Source organism: Saccopteryx leptura, chromosome 8 (genome assembly GCF_036850995.1).
Source record: "Saccopteryx leptura isolate mSacLep1 chromosome 8, mSacLep1_pri_phased_curated, whole genome shotgun sequence".
Taxonomy (NCBI): domain Eukaryota; kingdom Metazoa; phylum Chordata; class Mammalia; order Chiroptera; family Emballonuridae; genus Saccopteryx; species Saccopteryx leptura.
In genome coordinates this window covers 14,413,245-14,439,733 of record NC_089510.1, presented here as the reverse complement: position 1 = coordinate 14,439,733, position 26,489 = coordinate 14,413,245, and the positions used below count along the sequence as shown (strand labels likewise).

At 37.5% G+C, this 26,489-nt stretch overlaps 1 protein-coding gene and 1 pseudogene across 5 annotated transcripts in view; one reads left to right on the top strand and one right to left on the bottom strand.

Moving 5' to 3' along the window:
- Positions 1 to 26,489, top strand: part of ROBO1 (roundabout guidance receptor 1) — a 1,145,453-nt gene that overhangs the window by 591,951 nt on the left and 527,013 nt on the right. For all 5 annotated transcript variants that reach the window (XM_066346778.1, XM_066346776.1, XM_066346775.1 and 2 more), the window contains exon 3: positions 14,241 to 14,324. In XM_066346778.1, coding sequence (XP_066202875.1) covers positions 14,241 to 14,324 — 84 coding nt within the window. The remainder of the gene's footprint in view (positions 1 to 14,240; positions 14,325 to 26,489) is intronic.
- LOC136380019 (ATP synthase subunit g, mitochondrial pseudogene) overlaps positions 25,539 to 26,489 on the bottom strand; it is a 61,868-nt pseudogene continuing 60,917 nt past the window's right edge.

The following is a 26,489-nucleotide window of genomic DNA, read 5'->3' as shown; positions in this document are numbered from 1 at the left end:
GATAGAAGGAAAGAAGGAAAGAAGAGAAGGTAGGGAAGTGAAGGGAAGTGAAGGGAAGGAAAGGAAAGGAAAGGAAAGGAAAGGAAAGGAAAGGAAAGGAAAGGAAAGGAAAGGAAAGGAAAGGAGGAAAGGAAAGGAAAGGAGGAAAGGGAAGGGAAGGGAAGGAAAGGGAAGGAAAGGAAAGGAAAGGAAAGGAAAGGAAAGGAAAGGAAAGGAAAGGAAAGGAAAGGAAAGGAAAGGAAAGGAAAGGAAAGGAGGAAAGGAAAGGGAAGGAAAGGGAAGGGAAGGAAAGGAAAGGAAAGGAAAGGAAAGGAAAGGAAAGGAAAGGAAAGGAAAGGAAAGGAAAGGAAAGGAAAGGAAAGGAAAGGAGGAAAGGAAAGGAAAGGAGGAAAGGGAAGGGAAGGGAAGGGAAGGAAAGGGAAAGGAAAGGAAAGGAAAGGAAAGGAAAGGAAAGGAAAGGAAAGGAAAGGAAAGGAAAGGAAAGGGAAGGGAAGGGAAGGGAAGGGAAGGGAAGGAAAGGAAAGGAAGAGAAAGGAAGAGAAAGGAAGAAGGGAAGGAAAAGAGAAAACCCTGTACAGAAGGGAATGAAAGAGAAGGAGGGATTGAAAAGGAGGAGAGGGGAGGAGAGGACAGCAAAGGAGTAGCAGAGGGAGGAGAGGAAAGAGGTCTCAGAAGATGAATCTAATCCTAATGCCACAAAGACTTGTCTTTCCTGTGAATACAGGCATGCCTTTCAAGACTGACTGGCTGATTGTATAGCTACTGCAGAAATAAATTCGTCAGTGTCTTAAAAAACAAGTGTCAGTTATCATTTGCCACACCAGTTTCCTTCCTGGACATAATATCCCAGAGAAATGAAAAATGCGTTTACAATGAAACCCATACACAAATGTGTAGAACAGCTTTATTTATTATAGGTAAAAACAGGAAACAAAATATACACATAAACGGGTCAATGGTTACAGCGTGGGTTAGCCACACCATGGAATACTACATAGCGATGAAAGGATATAAGCTGAGTGAATCTTTAGGGAATTATGCTGATTTAAAAAAAAATCTCAAACAGTCGCATTATTGTATGATTTCACTAGCAGAACATTCTCCAAATGATAAAATTGCAGATATGGGGAACAGATTAGTGGGCTCAGCATGGGGAAAGTGGGTGTGGCTAGAAAAAGACACCAGGAAACCTGTATAGTGATAGAATGCTATTCATCTTACCTGTACCCTTGTCCACATTCTGTTTGTGACATTTTATATAGTTGCCAAAGATGTTACCCCTGGGGAAATCTAAGTAAAAGGTATAATCGGTATTCCACATTATTTCTTAAAACTGCTTCTAAACATATACAATACCTCAAAATAAAAAGTTAAATTTAAAAAATATCTAATGAACATAAGTTTAGAGCCTCCACGCTTCTCAGACTTTACCAGAAAAGTCAGTAGAGTGTCTAGTTTTACAAAAGGATGCAAAATGACTTTTGTTATGACTTACTAGCCTTCTGAGTATAATATTTTTGCAAGAAGAATATATAACATAACTCTTAATGGCGTAGTAAATTAAGTGTACATGTGATTGATGACAAGTTTGACAATATCTTTATTCTCTGTGAAATACAATATGCTGTTATCATTTTTATCGTGGTCAGTCAATTGCCTACATTATGTAAATACTTTGGCACATTTTTCATTTTGTGTGTTTTCTCATTCACTGTAATGTTTTATACCCACTGTCTTTGCCAGAATTTTGTACAGTTAAAGAGAATATCTTCCCCCCGTAGGAACTACAAAATTGCATATCAGTAAGCAATTAATAATCGATGGAAGATTTCTGTTTGCTGGAAAGTTTGGTGACCATGTGTTAGGTAATATTTATAATCATATTTAAGCATTGAAAAACACATTACCAAAATAATTTTTTTAAATAAAAGGAGGGGAAATAGTAAGACAGACTCCCATATACTCTCTGACCTGGGCCCACCTGGCAACCCTGTCTGGGGCTAAGGCTCGAACCAATCAAGCCACTGTCTGTGGGAGGAGAAGAGCCAGAGAAGGGGGAGAGGGAGGGAAGCAGATGGTCGCTTCTCTTGTGTGCCCTGAACAGGAATCAAACCCGGAATATCCATATACCAGGCCGATGCTCTATCCACTGAGCTAACCTGCCAGGGCCCAAAAATAAATGTTTACATTGATAAATTTTTTACTTCTATTCCCCCAGAATATAAGAATAAAGCTGCATATTCTTAGATGTTTGTTTTATTTATGTTAATTTAGTGGATGTAAGAAAAACAGGCCATCCACTTTTTAAATATAAATTGTTAACTTTGGGGCCATTTCTGACTCCCTTTATTATGGTTGGAAGGTTTATGGTGAAACCCTGGGGCATTTTCAAATGCCAGATGTTGCAGATTACAGATTACAGACATTTTCTCTAGTTATTTTTTTTTTCGTTTCTCCATTAGCAAGAGTTACAGTATTTATTTATGATTTTAATAATATTTCCCGAAAGTTTGCCTTCATAGTTAACATAATTTTGGCAATATGTAAAACTCAGCATGCTTTTATTCCTGATCTATATGCTGCAGTTCCTTTTCTCATTTTGTAGAAAAATGTGTTTCTTCAAAAAAGTCTGGCCTCTATTTAAAAAAAAATTACAAAAGTTCAATGAAAAAATTATTAGTTACTATATTAATCTCTCCATCTATTTCCCATACATGTGCTGACCAAAAGTATCCACGTAGAAGTTGCATCAGGAAACAATGATCTTATGTTTGATAACAAATTAGGCTGTCTCTCCTCTGCATGCTGATGGAAAGTTTTAAGAATGAAACTGGAAAAGCTTATATTAGGGGCATATTGCAAAGTCACTGAATCTAACAGTGAACATATCTGCTCATGTACCAATAAGTGTGTAAACACATATATATACTAGAAAGCCCGGCGGTCATACGAAATAACTGCTGTTCTAGATATTATAAATTGTAATTAAAATGATTTGTGCAAAGGTGTCTGCTAATTCAAACTGAATTACCCAGGGCAGGCGGCGAGGAAGCCCCTTTGCTTACTGCCCCACGGGGTTTCCCCCTTCTACTTGCTTCATTGCTTAAAGTAGAGTGCAATGAAGGAAACCACTGGCGGTACATTTCTTAAGAGCCACCGCTAGCTCAATAAATAAAGGTGATTTAAATAATAAAATGTTAATTCACATGTCAAAGATCCCTTTGTACACAACATTTCTTGTGTAGATCTTTCCATCACTTTTAAGCTCGCCTTGCAGAGGACTATCAATTATTTTTAATTTTACGTCCGTTCTTTCACGAACTCTTGAACAGGCAACATAAAGTTGACCGTGTCCAAATGCAGGCTCAGGTAAAAAAATGCCAACACGCTTAAGCATTTGGCCCTGAGACTTATTGATGGTCATAGCAAAGGCAAGTTTTACAGGAAATTGTCTATGTCTCAATTGAAACGGCAACCCTGTGTGAGATGGAGCCAAATCAATTCTTGGAATGACATGTATTTCACCTTTACAGGAGCCAGTCAAAGACTTAGCTATTATGACATTATTTTTCAATTGGAGAACCTCTAGTCTTGTACCATTGCAAAGACCCCTTCTGGTGTTAAGATTTCTTAACAGCATAATAATTGCTCCAATCTTTAACCTCAATTTGTGAGGTGGCATGCCAGAAGGCGGGACTATTTGAATGCCGTGGCAACTTCACCCCATTGGCTAGTACAGTTACGCAAGCAACCAATAAGCTATCAGCGACAAACAGACACTTAAGCCACATATAATAAAGAAAACACATATACAAAACAAGGATTGCAGTCTGACCAGGCGATGGCTCAGTGGATAGAGCAACAGACTGGGACACGGAGGACCCAGGTTCAAAACCCCAAGGTCACCAGCTTGAGTGCGGGCTCATCTGGTTTGAGCAAGGCTCACCAACTTAAGCCCAAGGTCGCTGGCTTGAGCAAGGGGTCACTTGCTCTGCTGTAGCCCTCCCCACACCCAGCTCAAGGCACATATGAGAAAGCAATCAATGAGCAACCCAAGTGTCACAATGAAGAATTGATGCTTCTCATCTCTCTTCCTTTCTGGCTGCCCCTATCTGTCCCTCTCTCTCTCTCTCTCTCTTTTTCTGTGTCTCACGCACACACACACACACACACACACACACACACACACATACACACACAAACTCTGGGATTTCAGGAGGAAATTCATTGGTGCAGTAGTTTCAAATTTGAATGTAAAGATGCAGTACAGTTTCTAAAAAGCATTTCTACAGGTGAGGTCACATATTTTAATGAAAAATATTATAATTCATCATCTCTTTATTCTGGGCCAAAAAAGATAATTTAACCAACTAGAATGTCACTAGTCACTGGAATTTCAAAACGAAGGAAAATCTAGTCAGGACTGCCTCCTATGGTGTTTTAAACTGTTGACCATGGGTAATGAATGAAGTTCTTCATGAGCCAAGAACTCTGGTACCTAGAAAATATTTTTACATACTCAAAGGTCGCCACTATCATTTCAAAATGAATAATTTTATAAACAATCTGATGTCATGGATGGAATTCACGGTTATTTGAGGTGTTTATTGTTCAAGACCCCCACTGCCTTTGCATGTACACACATATGTGCAGTCTCTAAAAGTAACTATTTACATTGTCTTAGGTTTCAAGGATTTCCATTAATTTACATTAAGTATGTCTCTTTTGGAACGACCTTAGTGAGTTAAACATCTCCCTCTATGAAAGTGCTTGTGAGAATAAGGGCTGGCAGAGTCTCCCATTAAAAATACAAATGCAAATCAGAGTCTTGTAATACTGTACTGGTGGTGCGTGGAAAACACAAAGATAAGTTATAGTCGGCGAAGTAAAACAGAGAGAAAAAAGGACTTCGTACGTGTGTGTGTGTGTGTGTGTGTGTGTGTGTGTGTGTGTGTGTGTGTGTGATTGCACTGTACGTAATGATCCAGGTGATGTGCGCGCGCAATTGATTGCACTCTGACAAATTGCAAGGAGAAGGGCAGCTGTTTTCAAATGGAAGTGTGGAGTGGCTGAAAGCGAGGTCAACTGAAACAATAGGGGAAGAAGCGATTGCAAAAAGGATTCCGTCAGCAGCGCCCTACTTCTTCTGCGCCTTCCCTGCTTTCTTCCCGGCTTGGCTGCAGGGAGACCGCTTAGGCTGCACCATCACTGCAAACAGCTTTCCTCTCAGGAGCAGTGGGGAGGGTGCACGGAAAGCACCCAGTGACAGTACAGAAAGCAAAACGTTAGCCACCCTCGCCGCTCTCACACGGAGGGGAAATCAATGGAGCTGGATGAATGGGGGAGGAGGGGAGACTTCGCTCTCTCTCTCTGGGCCTCCATTGGACACAGCTAATCTCTGTGACCTTTGGGGAAGCTGAAGGCATAAAAATGACCCCGATAATCAAAAGCACAATTAGAGTGAAGAGCACAAAACCGTGACTGTGGTTAGAAAAAGCAGACAATGAAGAGTCTATGGAGGAAATTTGTCTCCTCAGCAGTGGAGTGGGCGCAGCCTCGGAGAGGCCTGTTGTGGCTGCAGATGGACGGTTCGCCTGGTTGCAGAACAGCCAGGGGAGGGGCAAAGGGAAAGGGCAGGGGCCGCGTGAGCTGGGGTGGAGGTGGAAACAGCACCGGGCCAGGCAGGGGAAAGCTTGTTCTTAAGATGAAAGAAATCTGTAAATTCAATATCGTGTTGTTTTCCCTCAAGAAATAAAATCGAGTGAATTCATCCTTGTCAGCACAAAGCAACCAGGCAATTAGGCCAACTCAAGCCTGCAGTTCGAGCAGTTCTGCTCTAAGGATTAAATGCGCTCTACATGGGAATACTTTCTGCAGGATTTAATGGGATGTTCTGTGTAACTGTGTGCTGGAGAAATACAACAGGAAGACATGATGAAACATAATTTTAACTGATCCCTCATTTTTTCTCCTCTATAAGCTCCAAGTTGGCCCAGTCAGGTAGAAACAGAATGTGTCTTTTTCTCATTTCAAGGTCAAAATACATAGGATTTTCTTCATTAAGTATTATTGAATGGTATTTTTTAAAAATGATTTCTAATTTGGACTGATTATAATAATAGCTAACATTTACTGACTTCTTATTCGGTGTCCAGGACGAAAGTAAGGCCTTCACACACGTTTACTTAGTGAAAACCTATGACACTTCTATTAAATAGATATTATTGTTTTACAATTTAAAAGTGAAGAGAAGTGAGAAACAAACAAGATCTAATACCTTGGCCAAATTGGTGGCTCCTGTACATTACACTATATTGTTTATCTAAATAAATAATAATTGATACTTAGTTGTAGTGATTCCAAAATGCCAAGTAAAATTTTTTTATATTTTTGACCATGTGGTTTATTCTTGAATGTCATTCAACATATTACCTATTGCACTGACTAGATACATGCTATATTAACATACTTGGAAGAAGTGGTAATAAATTTACACATTCTGTGATGAGAAAAGAGCTCAGGTTAAAGGATAAGGAGGTCTGAGGTTTTATTCAGAATCTCACAAGTGATCACCCTACCCCCAAACCAATTTCTCTCTCTACAAAAGAGGAATGGTCTTATTTCTTCCTAATCAATGTCACAGAAAGAGTACTGCATTCATTCAGGTATAACTATTGTGCCATTTCTATGCCTTACAATGCCAGATGTATCTGTTCATATAACTAGGGCAGCTGGGACCACCACCTGTTAACTAACTTTAAGCATTATTTAATTAGCCTGTGTTGACGTTACCTTATGCTTTGACTGGAAGAGAGTGGAACAGTAGCAGATGCTAAGCACAATAAAAGAAAAGCTGTTGAATACCAGAGGAAAGTGGGTGGAGAGAATAACAACAACAAAAAAAAAAACTCAACAGACGGAGAGAGCCAGAAATATTAGTAAAGTGGGCCGGGAATTAACTCTCACAAATGAAGTCCAAGGAAGTAAATCTCTGTGGATTAAATTCCGTACCACCAAGGTATCCGTCACATCAGATGTTACTAAGAATTTTATTTGAGCATTTTGAATAAATGCAGAATTCAATAGGACAGTTGGCTTCTTTTCTAATTATACACAGGACTAGTCGTCATTTATTATTGTCACCAAAACCTCCATGACTTTCTTAAACCAAACATTCAGATATCAAAGAAAAAAACATTGTCATGATGAAGCGTAATTTTCCCAATTTCTTTAAGAGCTCCACTTTGTTGGTGTTTCCAACTAGAAGAGGTCTGGAAACAAATGGTTTTAACATTCTAACCATTTCTCCCTCAGTGCAGTGATTTCCATACAGAAGGCACTTTAAGGCACTTTATCCTGTTTTGTCAAATTACATTGAATTTAAATGAATTAAAAGCTTATTTTGTGACATTTGTATTCTTCTAAATCACAGGCTTATACATGAATGTATTTACCTTCCTAACATTCAGTAGTGTACTTTATGTGAATAGAATAGTTGTATTCATATATCTTTGCCATTGGTGTTTTTGTTTAAATATGTGTTAGGTCTATTATTTAATCAGATTTCATCAGACTGGTGTAACTGGAGACACCAAATTAGCTCAAACAAAATGACACTTGGGAATTTTCACTTAGTTATTGTTTCATTTTATTTTTCAGAATTGTAATATTTTTGCAAATTCAAAATCAGAATGTGGTATTTGGAAACCAAACATAAATTCAAAGTTTGTGTTATATCCCTTTAGTTACAAAAGTAGATTCTCAGACAAATTTATTTCATTTGCTCAAATCTGGATATCCCTATATTTATGTCTACATATCTTTACCTAAAATTATTCAAATCAGAGAGAGTTCACAGAAACAAAATCCAGTCCCTTTACCTGGCAATATTGAAGTATTTCCCTTCTTTATGCATATTATAATTTCTTTCAATTCTGATAATGATCACTATTTATTACATTTTCCTTCATGTCTAGATTGTCATGAATGGATATCTTAAAAGCATCCCTTTCAACCTGCAAGAAGGAAAACTTGCACTAGTAAAACTCTCACCTGATTTAACTTAAACAAGATTCTATTTCATAGAGTATATGTTTTCATGGAGAGTGAGGGTGGGAGACAGATATTATTCTATCAGCAATAGTAATCTCCCAAACTGAAATTATATTTGAAATTATATTTAGGGTGATTATAATTATAGATAGATAAGTATATAGCAAAGTCCTAAATAATGAATAATTGATATTCATTCATTGAGAAAAGTTGTCTTCATCTTGAACGCTTGATTCCAGCTAAACTATGCTTCAGCGTTTCTTTCATCCAATCCTCTAACAAAAACGTGTTGATAACCTACTCTGTTTTAGTCGTCTCCTAAGTTGAAGCATATCAAGACGAATAAGACAAGACTCTGTTTTAAGCCATCTTAAGCTTACACCAAACGGAAAATCATTGTTTTTGAAGAATGGTACAAAAATAATTATCAGGAATAAGAATCTGAATTTACCACCTTATTATTACTTATCATTTGATTTTATCTAGTCAGTACTTCAATCCCCAAATCTACATATTTTAAAATATGTGGGTAAAGCCTAATTTTAATAATAAGCCTCTATTTTAATAATATGCCATTGTGCATTTCTTGCTTAAACATAACCAACTACCTTATCAATTATTTTTTCATTTTATCTATAAAAGAAGAAAGTGAGAAAGCCCTGGTGATATGCTTAATGGAGCTAAAAATAGATTTTTAAAATTACCCAATCTTATTGCTCAGCGACTGGAAAAGAAGCACTATCTGGTGTCTCATTGCTTATATACTATTGAAATTCCATCCGGCTCCTAAAATTAGATTGATGACTAAAGAGAAGCCATGAGGTATAGTGAAAGATAAGGTGCTTAGGAGTCAGGAATCATTTGGAATCAAATTCCAAATGCACTATTTATTAGGTTCATCACAGAAGACAAAGAAATTCTGAGCTTTAGATACAGCATCTTCAAAATGGGAACATTGATCATGTGGGTCATGATCATGATCATGGTGATGACTATTGATCATGATAGAACTGTAAGAACTACCTGAGGGGGGAGATATGTATATACACATACACATACACACATATATATATATATGAACATATATATTCATTGTATGAATATATGTGAATATATATATTCACATAAAATGTATTATTTTATTTTATATTAAATAAACTAAAGCTTTATGGACATTTTAGTTGTAATTACAATCAGTACCATTTTTACTTTTCTTTTACCTTTGATTAATTCAGTTATCTGATCAATAAACCAGAATTTTAGAAAAATTACTATCATATATTTTGAGATCCTTGTATGAAATCTACCTTTTTATTTAATACAATTCTAACATCTCAGATTTGTTACAATTACCTACTCTATCATATAGCTTATTTTAGTTTAGTCAATCATTATAATTATGGTTCTTTTATCTTTGAAAGAAACATAAGGATGGAACCTTGATTTTCTTTATAATAGCAAAATTAGGGATGGTATAACACACTGTTTTCTGTTACCATAATGCTGCTTTAAAAAATAAGTTTCAGCCTGACCAGGTGGTGGCGCAGTGGATAGAGTGTCGGACTGGGATGCGGAGGACCAGGTTCGAGACCCTGAGGTCGCTAGCTTGAGCTCGGGACCCACGGTTGCTGGCTTGAGCAAGGGTGTCGCAACGAAAAACTGATGATTGATGCTTCTCATCTCTCTCCATTCCTGTCTATCACTCTCTCTGTCTCTGTAAAAAAAAAAAAAAAAAAAATTCATTGAACATTTTGTAGCACAATTTTAGAACTTGATACATATTGCATTCAATATTCTAAGCATGTCAATTTCTGAAAGTCATTCAGTCCTCACAGTGAATTAATTTTTGTTTTTTTTATTTCATTCTTTGGATTTTATAAAGTAGATACTACTTAACAACAACTACTGGGTTTTTTTTCTCTCCACATCTCTATAACATAATGCATTTCTTCTCTCATTCCCAGGGCAAGAATGGGACAAATTATAATGTCCCTTCCACAATCATTTCAACAAAACATAATTGAAACAGAAGTTTGTATTTAACATTAATTTGATCTTATAGAATTGTGACACAAATTTAAAGCTTCACAAACATAGTTTTTATACTTAATTCATTGCCTGGGCTTCTAATTAAATGTTCACAGTACTCCATTTAAAGTACCTTTTCCCTGCATTCCTCTTGATTAGTAGGAAAGAATCAATGAGAATTGATCCAATTTGTAGAACACAATTCTCATATTGATAGTGGTTTATATTCATTTGCTTTCCCCTAATCTTTTATTAATGGTCATCTTCAAAATGTCAATTAATACCTAAGCCCTGCACAGTGATAATGCAAATCTATACAGAACCTAGTTTGACATATTACAGTAGGTAAAAATGAGAAACCTATTATTTTAAACATATATTTATATAACTGAATATGGCAAAAAGGAAGGATAAAGATGAAAACTCTAATGTTTTGAGCTTTTGAATTTCAAATTCAATTAAGAATAAATAAATAAAAGAAGCAATCTGGACAACCAACTTTTTTTCTTAAGCCTTTACCTTTCCACAGTGTAACACTAGCTCTATAATATGATGAATCATTTAGAGAAATATGAGTTGAAGGGTACTAAGAGATGAGTCTTCATACATACTAAAATAATATTAGCTATTATAATCATTTCACAGTGAAAAAAATATTATTGCATAAATTTCAGCTGCACATTATAGAGAAAGCTTTAGACCACTCAGTTTTCACCCACCAATCTTTCAATTTTTTTAATATTTTCCACAATAGACTGAGTAACTGTTATGCTATATTTGCTTTAGTTCTCTCACAATATACTTTTTGGAACATTTGAAAGTATGTTAAATATAATTCACTTCTTAATTATTTTGTATGTGTATTGTAAGGATACATTTCTTTTGTAGATTTTTAGTTGGATGTTAAATGGTGTTTGAATTCAGGGAAAGTATTGTTAGTATGAATGCTTCATAGGTGATTCTGGTCTATTATATCACACACTTGTCTTCTCGCTCTTAGTTACTCTCTATTGGTGAAATCTAGTTTGATTACTGAGATCAAGCAGCGACTACCAGATCTACCCAATGTAAAAGTACTCTTTCCCCTTTGTAGTTAGTAAATAAGTATAGCAGTGGTACTCTAGTACTGTGAAATATGCTGTTGCCTACTATTTCTCACCTAATAGACTTAATGTCCATTAATAATGCGTGTCTAAAATGGTTATTTATTCAGTGACTGCAATATAATGATTCTTCTAATTCAAAATTTCCATTCTATTTTGGCATAGGTGTTGGTTAATCTCAGTAAAATTATTATTAAACAGATTAACAAGTTTCAAGTTTATAATTTAATTTACCATTAAAGAAATCTGCATCACCCTCTATGAGTTATTATATTTAAGGATAAATGTTCCCGAAATATATCACTTCCATTGTAGAACAACCAGAGAATACAAGAAGACTTCCTTCAGGCATTGAAAGCATTAAATAATCTATTGCTTCATTTTGTCCCATTTGTGGCTCTTATAATCAATATTATTTAACAAAAACTTTAAATGTATATCTTTTGGACTCTCTTTAAATTATTCCTGCAGTTCACTTGAGTCAAGTGATTATTTCCTGTTATAATTATATTTTGACGGGAAGGAGGGGAAAATGAGTGAGGTTGGTGAAATGGAACCTTTTGTTTCCTGTAAGTCCAGCATATTCCCAATTAAAAGACAGTACTGGGTGCATGGAATGTGCTGAAGACATACAGTAAGATCCATTGATTAAGGCAAAATCCATCCTTTCCTTTTCTGAGAATAAGAAAAGGCCAGAAGGGTGACAGTTGGGAACAAGAAAGCAAATTTAGAAACCACTTAGAAGTTAGACATACATGAAGACTCTATTTTAGGACAGATTGAGGTATCTCGTTTCAGAAGATAGTAAATTTTCTTTCCTCCTCTTGACTGTTTTTGTTACAATATCCTCATTCTCAAGGAGAGTTCCACAACAAAGGGCGCACAAATTCTTCTGACGTGGTGCAGGCCAATGGTGTCGTTCACGGCATCGCTTTGGATGGACTTTTAGTGGATTTGTAAGAGTGACTAGAAATATGTGTATACGCATGAAATGAGCCGTTCCATCATAAATTAAAAGTAATATTTCCTTTGAAGAAGTAAATGTGTGACTAAGTAGAAGTAGTCTAAAATTAAGGTGACCCTAAACACACTGTATGTGTGAAAACCAGATCGGGGTTAAGCAGGAAAGTCTCCCTCAAAGCCCTTTGATACTGTTGAACCACACAGTTTATCTTCCTCCACCAATCTCTTTCATTCGGGGAGCCGGCCTGAGCGAGGTTACTGAGTTTGTGCCAGAACATGGTGCTAATACTGCCTCAGTATACAGAGAAATGCCCGTCTCCCACAGACAGGCCTGTTCCCCATTCTCTCCTATTGATGCCATGAAAACTCTGACCTAAACGACGTGTGCGTACAAATAGATGAACAGGCTGGTGGGGCACAGAAAGTGGATAGTGTCCCTGCTATCCCCCCCCCCCGAGTCAATTTTAAGGACAAAATGACAACATCAATCTCTGGCAAGGCCAGGATGAATAGAGCAATAATGAACACTTTTCCCCTTTGGTCTGCACAATTCGGAATGCTTTATTTTTTTTCTTCTTCATTTTAGCCACATTACGTTAATTATATGACACCTGATGGGAGAGGGGCCGGAGGGAGTCAGGAAGATAGAGTGAAGAAATGGGTTATGAACATAGACTCATGTTAGACATTGTATCCTCTGTAAAAATTTGCAAAGCATCCTTAAAGCACTCGGAAAGCAATTTGAATAGCTGTATCTGAGACAAAAAAATGTGTTGACCTAGCTAAAGAAAAAAAAAAAACAAAAACAACCTGAGGGCACAAAATTAATGACCCCCCTGAATGTTCTTAAAGGGGCATTACCTGCGTGCACTCCCTGCCTCATTCATAAAGGACACACTTCCTTCCTTGAATAAACAAGCAGCCGTGCTCTTCGCTCGGACAGAGAAACCTCTGTCTGTCGGTGTGTTCGAGGTGATCAAGAGCCTGCAGGCCACAACCTGAATGACCTATGGCTCTACAGGACCCACCTGATTCAGGGGGTCCACACTGGGGTTTTGCTGTGTCTGTGGCTGCTTTATCAGCAGTGGAGCGGGAGAGGCTCCTGACCGTCTAAGACAGGTGGACATGGCAGGCCCGAGTGACCGAGCACGAGTGAAGTCAGTGCGGGTGTCTCTGGGCTTCTGTCTGGGTGTCTGCACAGCGGTTCAGCTCCTGGGTGTGGGAACTGGAGCGTCGCTGTGCTTGGCCTCATCCCTGAACTTCTGCCTAGGAAAGTGAGTGTGCCATCTGCAAAGCATGAGAGAGCAATTCTTTTCCTCGAGAAAAATCCCAATAGGTAGATGAACACCCTTATCTGGATGACTGGAATGTCGAAACCGCAAACAACGAGGAATGGGTTTAAGTATTTCCACCCAAAATGTGCCCAGGGAAGTGTCGCCCTACCCCAGGCATGCTTTGCAGTAAACGTGCCTGGGTCCCTGAGGATGACACACGCTGCCTTCTGAAAGATGTGCTGTCGTCCCACTTTCTCCACTGTTGCTCAGACAAAGTATGACATTTTTATCATCCCCTCTCTTCCTTGACGAGACCCTATTTTCCCCACAGCCTCCCCCCCCCCCTCCTCTTCCACCCATATGAGGTACGGTCCCCTGAGTCTGTAATTGGCAGGAGATGAAGCGATGATGGGGAGTGATCACAGTCAATAGCTTTGATTAACAATAAGGTGGGAAATTAGCAATGCCAGCATTCAGCCACCCTGCCCTCGCCTCTTCCCAGATGCTCCCTCAGTCCGCGGGCGGCCGCGCAGACGGCGGCTGGAGCCCTTCGCCGCCAGCTTTGAAGTGCGCAGAGGTGCAGGCAGAGCAGAGAGAATTAGGGAAATTAAGGAGCAGGAGAAAGTGGGAGCCAGGATGCGGGGACCTCGGCACGGCTTAGTGTGCCGCAGGAAGGGCGAGGAGGACGTGTGCTGTGTGCTGTCCTTTTGTGTGTTTCTGTCACATGTGGATCTCCTTGTGTCTGGACATGCTGTGATCGAAACGGCAACTACTGTTACTACTGTGACCCCATCAGCAGCTCTGGTGTTGTTTCCGACAGACCCTGAGGACCTAGAGAGGGGGCAGGACAACGGGACGCCAAACCCCACCTCTGATAACGATGACAATTCGCTGGGCTACACAGGTAGAGTGCTCCTTTCCCAAATTCTAACCGCCCGTTCCTCATGCTAGGCCTCCACGCTCCATCCGTCATCAGCCACCTGTGTAAAATGATCTCCGCCTCCCTGCTTCCAGCTAACAGCCCAGCTCACTTCTTGTCCTCATCTTCCAGACTTTCATTCTTTAGCTGGGAGGTCATTTTGCTAAAGTGAACATTTTGGGGGAAAAGAAATTTGATGTGAAAACTGCATGCATCGGTGTTGTCTATTTTTTGTTTGTTTGTTTTATGTATTGGTGAATGCTTATCAGCCTGAAACTTTGATATCGCTAATATGTTTAGAGGGATAATATTTTCTCAGAGATTTGATATTTGACTCAATTGCTATCAAAAGAAATAAGAGACAACCTGCAAGTAAGTAACTGGGTACTGCAATAATCGGATTTTTTTTTGGTTACACTCCTGTCTTATCAACAACAAAGCGAACTCTTAACAAGAGTTAGGCAAATCCTCACTACCAACTTCTGCCTCGGGGCTGTGTTTGCATGGCGTGTTGTTACTTCATCCACAGACTACTGTTTCAAGAGATGCATGTTTATACTGCAGAAAAGTAACAAATTAACTAATTGAACGTGTTGGAAATAATTCATATTATAAGAGTCTAACAATGATCAACGTGGAAATATGTCAGTGTTCTATACAGAATGTGTAAGTATAGTTGTAAATATAATTGCCTAAGTTATACGTCTGACGCAAAGACAATGTGACTCAAATTTCAGATAAGAGCAACAAATAAAATACATCACTTATAACCCATTATATTAGATAATGATGTGATAGTGATCTTTTAAGTAATAGTAATAGCAGCTACTTATTATGTTCTTTTTATTAGTTCTTATTAGCATAGTTCTTCACAAACTTTTCTAGGTAGTGGTCTGTGGAGGGTGCGTGTGTGTACGTGTGTGTGTGTGTGTGTGTGTGTGTGTGTGTGTGTGTGTGTGTGTGTTTTGGGATAATTGGAATTTGAGACCATGGAGTACTCTTCTTTATCACTGCAACCTTACAGAGGATTATGTTTAAAAGTGATTAATTCACATTTCACTTTTGTATCAAGTAATTAACCAGGACCTTAGTTTAGAATTATCCTCGCTGTCCTTAAAGATATCATTTTCTTCAATATTATTCCTCATCTACATAAGTTTGGGTTTTAAATATTCAGAATAAGTACTAAAATTAATAACTTTTAAGCAGCTTGAATACTTATTACATTTATTTTGGTCTTATGGATAGCGTATTCTAATAATTTCACTCCTATCTTTCACCCCAAGAACTGAAATTAAAGGATAACAAACCGAAGCCCACTGATGGAGAGATGGAGAAAGAGTTGGTATGATACTTTCCCGGAAACTTAGCTAGAACCAGAGCTGTCCATGTCACTGCTCAGTGTTGTAAATTCCAAGGAAGTTTGTATTTGTGACAGGAGGAATCCGAGGTCGTGTTCTTTCTCCTGGATAGCCTCATTCGCCAGTGCATCCTATACCCCAGTTCTATTCCCTTGTGCGGACACGGTCCCAACACCCGCATTGTTTTGATACATGCTTGCTCTTTGTCTTTTATGGATTTCCTGAAAACTGCATATAACCAACACATAAATCATGTTGGAGCATTGAATTAAGAGAACCTAAAAATAAAAACAATTCATTTAAGACTAAATGTACCATTTTTTAAAATTTTTCATTCTTACTTATTTTTCTCCTTTATGTTAACTTCTGATCAGATTTCTGTTATTAAATATATTATTAGATAAATTAAGACAAGGTAATAAACTGATCAACGTATCTTTATATTCTACAAGGAAACTAATTAATACAACCCATTTAATGGCAAAGTGACTAGAAAACAACTCCTGAACAATCTTGTTCCTGAGATGGTAACTGTTTACAGCACTCTAGTACCTATGGAAATTTATTCTATTTTGTCTCAGTAAATTCTTGATTATTCAGGAACCTCTCTTCTACTGTCTACTGTATGAATTAACCATACCATTTGTGTCTCTTTTATCAGCACATTGAACATTTCTTTGCTCATTAAAAACTCCTTTGGAAGTAAAAAAGAAAACTCGAGAAAAATTTTTGTTTGCTTGATAACAGTTATAAACAATTTTTTTTTCAATTAGCTCTGAAGTGTAAATAATCATATAAAGTTTTATTTGGAACTGTCTACAGATTAATTTCTCTGGTGTGCGTGTGTGTGCGTGCGTGCGTGTGTGTGTGTGTGTGTGTGTGAATTTCCTTACTGTGACCTGTATAATTGAGTTGATAGAATCTTTGTATTATATAGGAAGTAATTTGATTGAGAGGGAAGTGAGATGACTTATCAGCTCAGGAACATTTTTATATATTTAATGTAAAATGTCTAGAGTTAGATATGTTTGGAGTTTAATGACTCTGTGTATAGCAGCAAGAACATTGTTAAAAATAAAATATAAATATTAAACCCCTTAGTGAAAATACAAAGCAGTTGTCAAAGAAATCATTGATATGAGTTAGTTGCAAGACAATATTCTATGAAAGGCAAAAAGTAAATGAATCAGGTATTGTTTGTGGGCTCTCTGTTTTTTTTACATACCGTCTCAAAATGACTGGGTAAATGACACATGCTGGATGTTTATTTTTTAGTACATGTTGCTTCATTTCATTCAACTGACATATGAAACTTTTCTTTCTCCCCCTAATATTCTTATATATAAACAAGTAAGGCTTCCCAGAAGAATCTGTACAATTCTGGAAAACATATTCTGGGAAACAGAAAACAGGCCCAGTTCACTAAAATTCACATTTGCATATCCCCAATTCAACCTTTCTTTTGGTCACTCCAATGACTGTCATTTACACTGCAAGCTAATTTGTCACTACAACATCTGCTCTGCGACTCAGCCCATTTGGGACCATCGTTCTTGAATTGACATATCAAACTAGAATCTATGGATCTCATATCATACACATGAATTTATTTTTTATTAATGATCCAGTCAACAAATGATGATTTCATCAATAGTACTAGCTTTATAAACCATATATTCTACTTATCTAAAATATGTAAGTGATTTAATTCAGAGCCCTAGGGAAATAAAAAACATGCTATTGAATTCAGGATAAAAGTATATATTCCTTCCTTTCCTCATCCCATCTCCAGGTACAATACTATAAAGCCATGTAAAGTTGAAAAACATTCTGATCAGTCGCCTATGAATCAATGAATGCAGAGCAATTTCTAAGGAGTCATATTAAAGTAGACATGCATTACTTACAGAGAAGTAGCCCATTTCCTGTGTAACCATGCATGTCATAAACACTGGAGGTTACTTAACAGTACACAGTATGCAGCCTTTGTTGCAAGAACAAGTAAGATGAGATTTTAAGTCAGCACTTTGTGGAGTCGGACACACATCCCAAAGAGGTTGAATATATAATAATAATTATTGTTTGTTTTTTTTTAAAAGGTATTTCTGAAGAGTACCTTGTTTATTGACTTCTGGAAGTACCTATGGTATTTTACAAATATGAAAAAACTAAATAGTATGTCTAAAAACATTGAAATGTCTGAAATACATGATCTGTGCACAGGTTTTGATAGTGACACAAAATATAAAGAGAAGTTTGTTAATATATAAAAATTCAGGAAATAAGTGAGAGCTAATAACAATAAAATTCTTAATCTTTTTTTAAAAACCATAATGAACAATTAAAAAATAAATTAACTTTTTTCTGAGTACAAAAATGTCTGTAAATTTGATTTGTAATATCAAAATATATTCTTTGTTCCTATTTCTGTAAGAAAATATGTCCCATATTCATAGTTCTGTTTTAAAGATGAACTTCTTGGCCTGACCTGTGGTGGCGCAGTGGATAAAGCATCAACCTGGAATGCTGAGGTCGCCAGTTCAAAACCCTGGGCTTGCCTGGTCAAGGCACATATGGGAGTTGATGCTTCCTGCTCTTCCCCCTGTTCTCTCTCTATCTCTCCCTCTCTCTCTCTCCCCTCTCTCTCTCTAATAAAAATGAATAAATAAAATCTAAAAAAGTAAATAAATAAAAAAATTTTTAAAAATACCACAAACTTTAAAAAAGAAAGATGAACTTCTTATATTTACAATAGTGTATTGAGAAGAAAGCTAAATGCAAATGTAAACATCTTAGCAACAAATAATTATCAGTGACAATAATTTCAATTCAAGTAAAACTCTAGTCTAGAAGTTCCAGAGTAATTTTAAATGGGGATCATGGAGGCTTTATTCATCACTACTACCTCCACGTAATTTGAATATACTGTTCTTTAGGAGGAAACAAAATATATGCACTCTTATAAACAAATATACTGAACAAAACAGTGTGTTTTCCTAGAGGCACACTGATAGCAACCCTCCAACTTTTCTTTGCTTCATGTTTTGGAATCTCAATAAGTAACTGTTAATTGGTGCTGACATTAAATCTTCTGGCACTCTACATTATTAATTGAATAGTTTCACAATTAAAATAAAACAGGAATTCCATTGTGGCTTATGCATTTTTAAAAATATATATATATGTATTGATACTAATAATATCTAACATTCCCTAGCAACTTATGTATGCAATGCAGTTTTCTAAATATTTTACATGCAGTAACTAATTTAGTCTTCTCAACAACCCACTCAGAAGGTGCTATTATTGATCATGGCAGTGCCTGCTGTCTGCTTCAATACTGTAGAAGAGAAATCCTCCAACTTTAATTACACATTTCCTAACATCACAGAGCTTTTTATTTAAATGAGATTGTAGCTCTAAGCTACATTTTAGCATTTAGTTAAAAATTAAATATGTTGGCCATACTCCTTCATACAACAGCACAGTGAGAGTCACAGATATTTTAGGTCTCTGCCTATTCAGATCCAAGATTCATTATTTTCATAATAACTAATGCACATATATATTTTTTAAATCAAATAGGCCAAAAGTTTAAATGAAAACAAGAAGATCCCTATTTTACCTCCCTGTTCTTGAATGCTTTCCCTTAAACAATCCCTTTTTTACTCTTTTTGATGCTTCTTCTAGTAATTTCTTTTATATTTAGTTAATTTATTTTATTTAATTATTATTTTTTAAATTTTTTTTACAGAGACAGAGAGAGAGTGAGAGAGAGGGATAGAAAGGGACAGACAGGAATGGAGAGAGATGAGAAGCATCAATCATCAGTTTTTTGTTGTGACACCTTAGTTGTTCATTGATTGCTTTCTCATACATGCCTTGACCGTGGGCCTTCAGCAGACCGAGTAACCTCTTGCTCAAGACAGCGACCTTAAGTCCAAGCTGGTGAGCTTTGCTCAAGCCAGATGAGCCCGCGCTCAAGCTGGCAACCTCAGGGTCTCGAACCTGGGTCCTCTATATCCCAGTCTGACACTCTACCCACTGTGCCACCTCCTGGTCAGGCTAATTTATTTTTTAAGAGAGACAAAGAGAGGAATAAACAGAGAGGAAGGAAGAGAGATGAGAAGCATCAATTCTTTGTTGCAGCACCTTAGTTGTTCAATCATTGCTTTCTCATATGTGCTTTGACTGGGGCGGGGGGGGTGCTCCAGCTGAGCCAGTGACCCCTTGGTCAAGGCCATGACCCTGAGCTCCAAACTAGTGGCCCTGTGCTCAAACTAGTGAGTCTGCACTCAAGCTAGCAAACTCGGGGTTTTGAACCTGGGTCCTCAGTGTCCCAGGCCAATGCTCTATCCACAGTGCCACCACCTGGTCAGGCTTTTTTTATAATTTTTAATAAAATAAATCTACAAACATTTCTTGATTTGTCAGTTTTTAACACTATCTACTGGGCCTGGCCGGTTGACTCAGTGGTAGAATATCAGCCGGTGTGTGGATATCTCAGTTGGATTCCCAGTCAGGGCACACAAAAGAAGAGACCAAATGCTTTTTTACCCCTCTCCTCTCCTCTCCTCTCCTCTCCTCTCCTCTCCTCTCCTCTCCTCTCCTCTCCTCTCCTCTCCTCTCCTCTCCTCTCCTCTCCTCTTCTCTTCTCTTCTCTCTCTCTCTCTCTCTCTCTCTCTCTCTCTCTCTCTCTCTTCTCTCTCTCTCTCTCTCTCCTCTCTCTCTCTTTCTCCTCACTCCTGCAGCCATGGTTGGATTGAGCAATTTGGCCCAGGCACTGAGAATGGCTCCCTAACTTCCATCTCAGGCGCTAAAAATATCTTGGTTGCCTAGCAACAGAGTAACACCGAGATGGGCAGAGCATCACCCCATAGGGGGCTTGCTGATGGATCCCTGTCTAGGCACATGCAGAATTCTGTCTCTCTGTTTTCCCAGCTCTCATTAATCTAAAAAAATCTAGTAAATATTTTTACCATTCTTTCAGCATCACATTTTAGTTAAAGTAATAGGCAGAGTTTATATTGGTTTGACTAAGCAAGTTTTCTCAGATGAGTCTACTGCAGAACCAAGCAGTATACTGTAATAGCGTTTCCTTCTTTGTACAAGAGTTTATTTTCTGGAGTTAATTGCATTTTTAACTTCATAAATGCTTAATCATATCATATTTAATATTACAGACAATCTCTCTCATACAACTCTCCATATTTTTGTCCCAAACTAAATGGCTTCTCTCTAGACCCTGGATTTTTTTCTGTCACTTGTTTATTTTAGATCTCCTATTTCCTAGATCCCATTGTTTCCTCTTTCCTGTTTATCCTCTTGTTAAGGGAAGCCTACTATTCAGAAGCAACTTTGAGAACATGAGAAGCAAAGAGAGTTACTGCTATGTGCTTTGGGGTGTATCATCCATCTTTGCCTATTTCTTGTTTCCTTCATTAGGCTGGGTACAAGATCAGACCTTTTGGATTGGAGAATCATTTGTTTTCATTATGGAAAATTTTATATTTTTAATTGTATTTATTGGGGTGACATTGGTTAATAAAATTATATAGAATTCAAGTGTACATTTCTATGATACATCATCTGTATATTGCATTATGTGCCCACCATCCAGAGTCAAATCTTTCATCACCATATATTTGACCCATTTTTACCCCTTCCTACCTCTCTACCCCATACCGTTAGGGTAACCACCATACTGTGGTCAATGTCTGTGAGTTTTTGTTTGTCTCTCTTGTTTGTTTATTTGTGGCTTTCAGTTTTATATTTCACATAAAAGTGAAATCATAGAGCCCTGGCCGGTTGGCTCAGTGGTAGAGCGTCGGCCTGGCGTGCAGGAGTCCCAGGTTCGGTTCCCAGCCAGGGCACACAGGAGAAGCACCCATCTACTTCTCCACCCCTCCCCCTCTCCTTCCTCTCTGTCTCTCTCTTCCCCTCCCGCAGCCAAGGCTCCATTGGAGCAAAGTTGGCCTGGGCGCTGAGGACAGCTCTATGGCCTCTGCCTTAGGCACTACAATGGCTCTGGTTGCAATAGAGCAATGCCCCAGATGGGCAGAGCATCGCCCCCTGGTGGGCATGCCGGGTGGATCCTGGTCGGGCACATATGGGAATCTGTCTGACTGCCTCCCCGTTTCCAACTTCAGAAAAATACAAAAAAAAAAAATAAGTGAAATTATATGGTTCTTGACTTTCTGTGTCTGACTTATTTTGCTTAGCATGATATTCTCAAGATACATCCATGCTGTCACAAATGGCAATATTGCATCTTTTCTTATGACTAAGTAGTATTCCATTGTATATATGTGCCACATCTTCTTTATCCTATCTTCTACTGAGGGACACTTTGTTTGTTCCCATGTCTTGGCCACTGTGCATAATGCTGCAATGAACATGGGGGTGCATGTGTCTTTGAAAATAAGAGTTTTCATTTTTTTGTGGGTAGATATCCAGAAGAGGAGTTGCTGGGTCATATGGTTATTTTCTTCTTAATTGTTTGTGGAACCTCCACATTGTGTATCAGTTTGCATTTCCACTAGCAGTGAATGAGGGTTCCTTTTTCTCCACAACTTCTCCAACACTTGTTACTACTTTTCTGGTTGATAATAGCCATTCTAATAGATATAATGTGGTATCACATTACACTTTTGATTTGCATTTCTTTAAAGCTAGGGAAATTGAACATCTTTTCATATATCTGTTGTTTTTGGGGTTGTTGTTTTTTTTTAATAATCCCTCATCTCTTTTCTCTGTTCTCCTTTAAAATTATTAGTCGTAAAGTAGAACTCTAAAATTAATTCATTAAATCTCTTCCATTTTCTTTTTTAATTCTATCTCCCAACACTTTTTTAAAAAAAATTTGTATTTGTTTTTTAAGCATTAAATTTCTGAGATTTTTTTTTAAAAAAATTCTAATGTCCAAAGAACTTTGATAAATCAAATTTTCAAGTTAATTTTTCAGATTCTAGGTACAGTTGCTTTTTGGTTGTTGTTGTTGTTGTTATTCATCTGTAGTACCCAATGGGTAGATACTATTAGAAATCCGTACAAATTTATCTATTTACAGATGAGGAAGGCCAGACTCCTAAAGCTATCCCAATTTAACGAAGATAGTACAGATATTTAGCAGTCAGACAGCTAGAACTGCATTTTCTAAATTCATTTTTAGTGAATTTTTTTTTAAATTGATGCTTTTAAAAGACTTTTTTTTTGAAAAGGGGGCAAAATCTTATACCTACATTTAGTGGCGTTGCAGCAATGAATGGCACAGCAGTTTCTGTTTACAAGTTTTCACTTCTGCATGGTTAGTGCATTTTTTTTATTTAAAAAGATTTTTTGGAATTGTTAGGAAATGAGAAAGTGTAAAAAAAAAATAAAGTGCAGAACAAAATAAAATTAAGACTTCACTTTAGTAGTTACATATATTTTTAAGTACTTTATACTTGGTTCTAGAAAATAACATTCTAATTTAAGTATTTTTTTATAAAATATCTATTTTACTCTCCGTGATAGATGTAGATAGTTATTTATTCATTTACCTGAGTAAAATATATTTACTGAGTGCCTACTGCAGAAAAGGTTGTACTAGGTGTATGGAAGCTCTAAACTCTCGTAAGGTCAATACCATACATGGCTCCTCTTTGGATCATCTTATCTGGTGGCCCCTCATTAACTTGTTCGTTGCTAGTTTGTATATCATTAATTTGTGATTAATAGAAAATTAATAAAGATTTCTAAAAAATTAACCATTTCTTCTTGCTGGAGACCAATATTGAGAATAAATTATAACCTCAAATTGATTTACCCAATTGGGTTCATCAGCAATAGTTAAGAGAAAAATATACATATTTCATCAGAGTTATAAAGCTGTAAAAGTTGTTGTTTTGTTTTGAATGCCCTCAGTTATTAGGCAGTTTTTCCAATTTTCTGAAAACATAAAAAGAATTACATGAGACAGAAGACTGGAATAATGGGTTAAATTTATGTCTAATACCAAAAGTATTTTCCCTTCCATTGAGAGAAAATGAAAAAAAAATGATTTAATTTTTATAATAATTGACAATAGGGAGTAAACATGTCTAATTCTGTCTTCGTGAAGTTTAAGGGATTGGGGCATGGGAATTTCAACTGCATTTGAGTATTAAAAAGTAAGTTGAATTCTAACAACAATGGGATTCTATAAAGAACAGTTTAAGATAGTTTACCTCAGTTATTTAAAAACTTTTTTTAAAATTATTTTATTTATTCATTTTTAGAGAGGAGAGATGGAGGGAGAGAGAGAGACAGAGAGGAGAGAAAGACAGAGAGAGAGAAGGGGGGGAGGAGCTGGAAGCATCAACTCCCATATGTGCCTTGACCAGGCAAGCCCAGGGTTTCAAACCGGCGACCTCAGCATTTCCAGGTCGATGCTTTATCCACTGTGCCACCACAGGTCAGGCCTATTTAAAAACTTTTAAAAGTTGTATTGTCCTTACATTATTAACACTAATTATATTTCTAGAACTTTTTTAAAAAAATTTTATTGCTTTTAAAGAGCGAGAGATTCTTTCGATGTTCCAGTTAGTCCTGCATTCACTGGTTGCTTCCCATGTGTGCTCTGAATGGGGATTAAACCCACAGCCTTGGCGTTTGGAGATGACATTTTCACCAACTAAGATGACCAGCCAGGTATCTCTAGAGTTTTTCATGAACACTGTGGACATTTAAATTATTTCTAAAAGGCATCAACTATTACACTTAAATTTTGATAATATTTTCAGTGTGCAAAACTTTGCAGCTAAACATTGTGATTTTCTGTGATGGGGGAGAAAGAGCACAGTATCTGAGCTTATGTTAATTGGCAAACCCTTGATTTTTATATGGATATTGCATTTAATTTGGCTTTCCTCAAGTGGAGAAAATACTTTTTTTTTTTTTTTTGTATTTTCCTGAAGCTAGAAACGGGGAGAGACAGACACACTCCCGCATGCGCCTGACCGGGATCTACCCGGCACGCTCACCAGGGGGCGATGCTCTGCCTACCAGGGGGCGATGCTCTGCCCCTCCAGGGCATCGCACTATTGCGACCAGAGCCACTCTAGCGCCTGGGGCAGAGGCCAAGGAGCCATCATCAACGCCTGGGCCATCTTTGCTCCAATGGAGCCTTGGCTGTGGGAAGGGAAGAGAGAGACAAAGAGGAAGGAGAGGGGGAGGGGTAGAGAAGCAGATGAGTGCTTCTCCTGTGTGCCCTGGCCGGGAATCAAACCCGGAACCCCTGCACGCCAGGCCAACTCTCTACCACTGAGCCAACCGGCCAGGGCTGAGAAAATACTTTTTAAGAATAGTTCCTATTTGAATTTTTGAAAGATGCTTTTCATTTTTTAGCACTATTTATTTTTTATTCATTTTAATGGGGTGACATTAATCAATCAAGGTACATAGGTTCAGAGAAAACATCTCTAGGTTATTTTGACATTTGATTATGTTGCATACCCATCACCCAAAGTCATATAGTCTTCCGTCACCTTCTATCTGGTTTGTTTTATGTCCTACCTCTCCCCCACCCCGGTAACCACCACACTCTTGTCCATGATTTTTAAAATGTATTGAAACACAACAAATTTTAGAGATGTGTAAATAAATGGGCATACCCAGATACAGTAGGAAGGCATTCCACTTAGTCCAGTGAATGCAGGACTAAGTGGAACATCGAAAGAATCTCTCTCTCTCTCTTTCTTTAAAATGCTGACCCTCTTAAGACAGAACATCTATATCTATAAGATACCATCCTCATCAATCCTAGTCTAAGAACATTCAAATAATAACCCAAAAGAAAGCAGAGGTTAAATATTGGTCTTCACCCCTTACAGCCATAGATGCCAGGCTTACCTATGATCTCTCCGATGTAAAACCTTCTCAACACCTCAGTGGCCACCAATCCATTCAGTAGAGTTTCCTTACCTGTGAGCTGCTTGAAGCACCAGTTTGAGCACCGTTGACTGTTTTCTTCAAGCTCTGAATAGCTGGAGGGGTTGGAGGAATTAGTGCAACCTTGGTATAGTGCCAACATGTGACCATGTAGTGACAATATGTGACCAATTGAGGCTTCCAAATCACCACAGTGCTTATCAGCGCAGGAGCCTTCTCCTCGAGGTTACGGACAATGGAGTCATGGTTCAAGGAGGGAAAGTCTGCTGCCCAGAATGGCTAGCTAAATGTCACAGTCTCTGCCCCACACTCCTGGAAGCCCACTTTTTTGTTTCAGTTTTTTTTTCTAATTTCTAAGAAGGAAATGATATTTGGCAGTTCACTAATTTTTTGGAAACTAAAAGATAATTAGCTAACTTTTGTAATCTCTAATTTTTATTTATTTATTTATTTTTAAATATTGATGATTTGAACTTTTTTAAAGATTTTATTCATTTTAGAAAGGAGAGAGAGAGAGAGAAGGAGAGGAGGAGCAGGAAGCATCTACTCATAGTTGCTTCCTATATGTGCCTTAATCAGGCAAGCCTAGGGCTTCGAACCAGTGACCTCAGCATTCCAGGTTGATGCTTTATCCACTGCACCACCACAGGTCAGGCTGTAATCTCTAAATTTTAGAAAGAATTTTAAGCAATGATCATTTCTTCTTCTTATGTTAATTTCCATGGATTTTTTTAATAATATGGACATCAGTCCAACTTCAGTTTATCACAAAATAAAATCAATATTTGGAGGGCTATGCAATCAGTACATAAGCATTTGTTATAAAAGTAAGACATTTTATAATTTTTCATTTGCTGCAAAGAGACTGTTGAATCAGCTA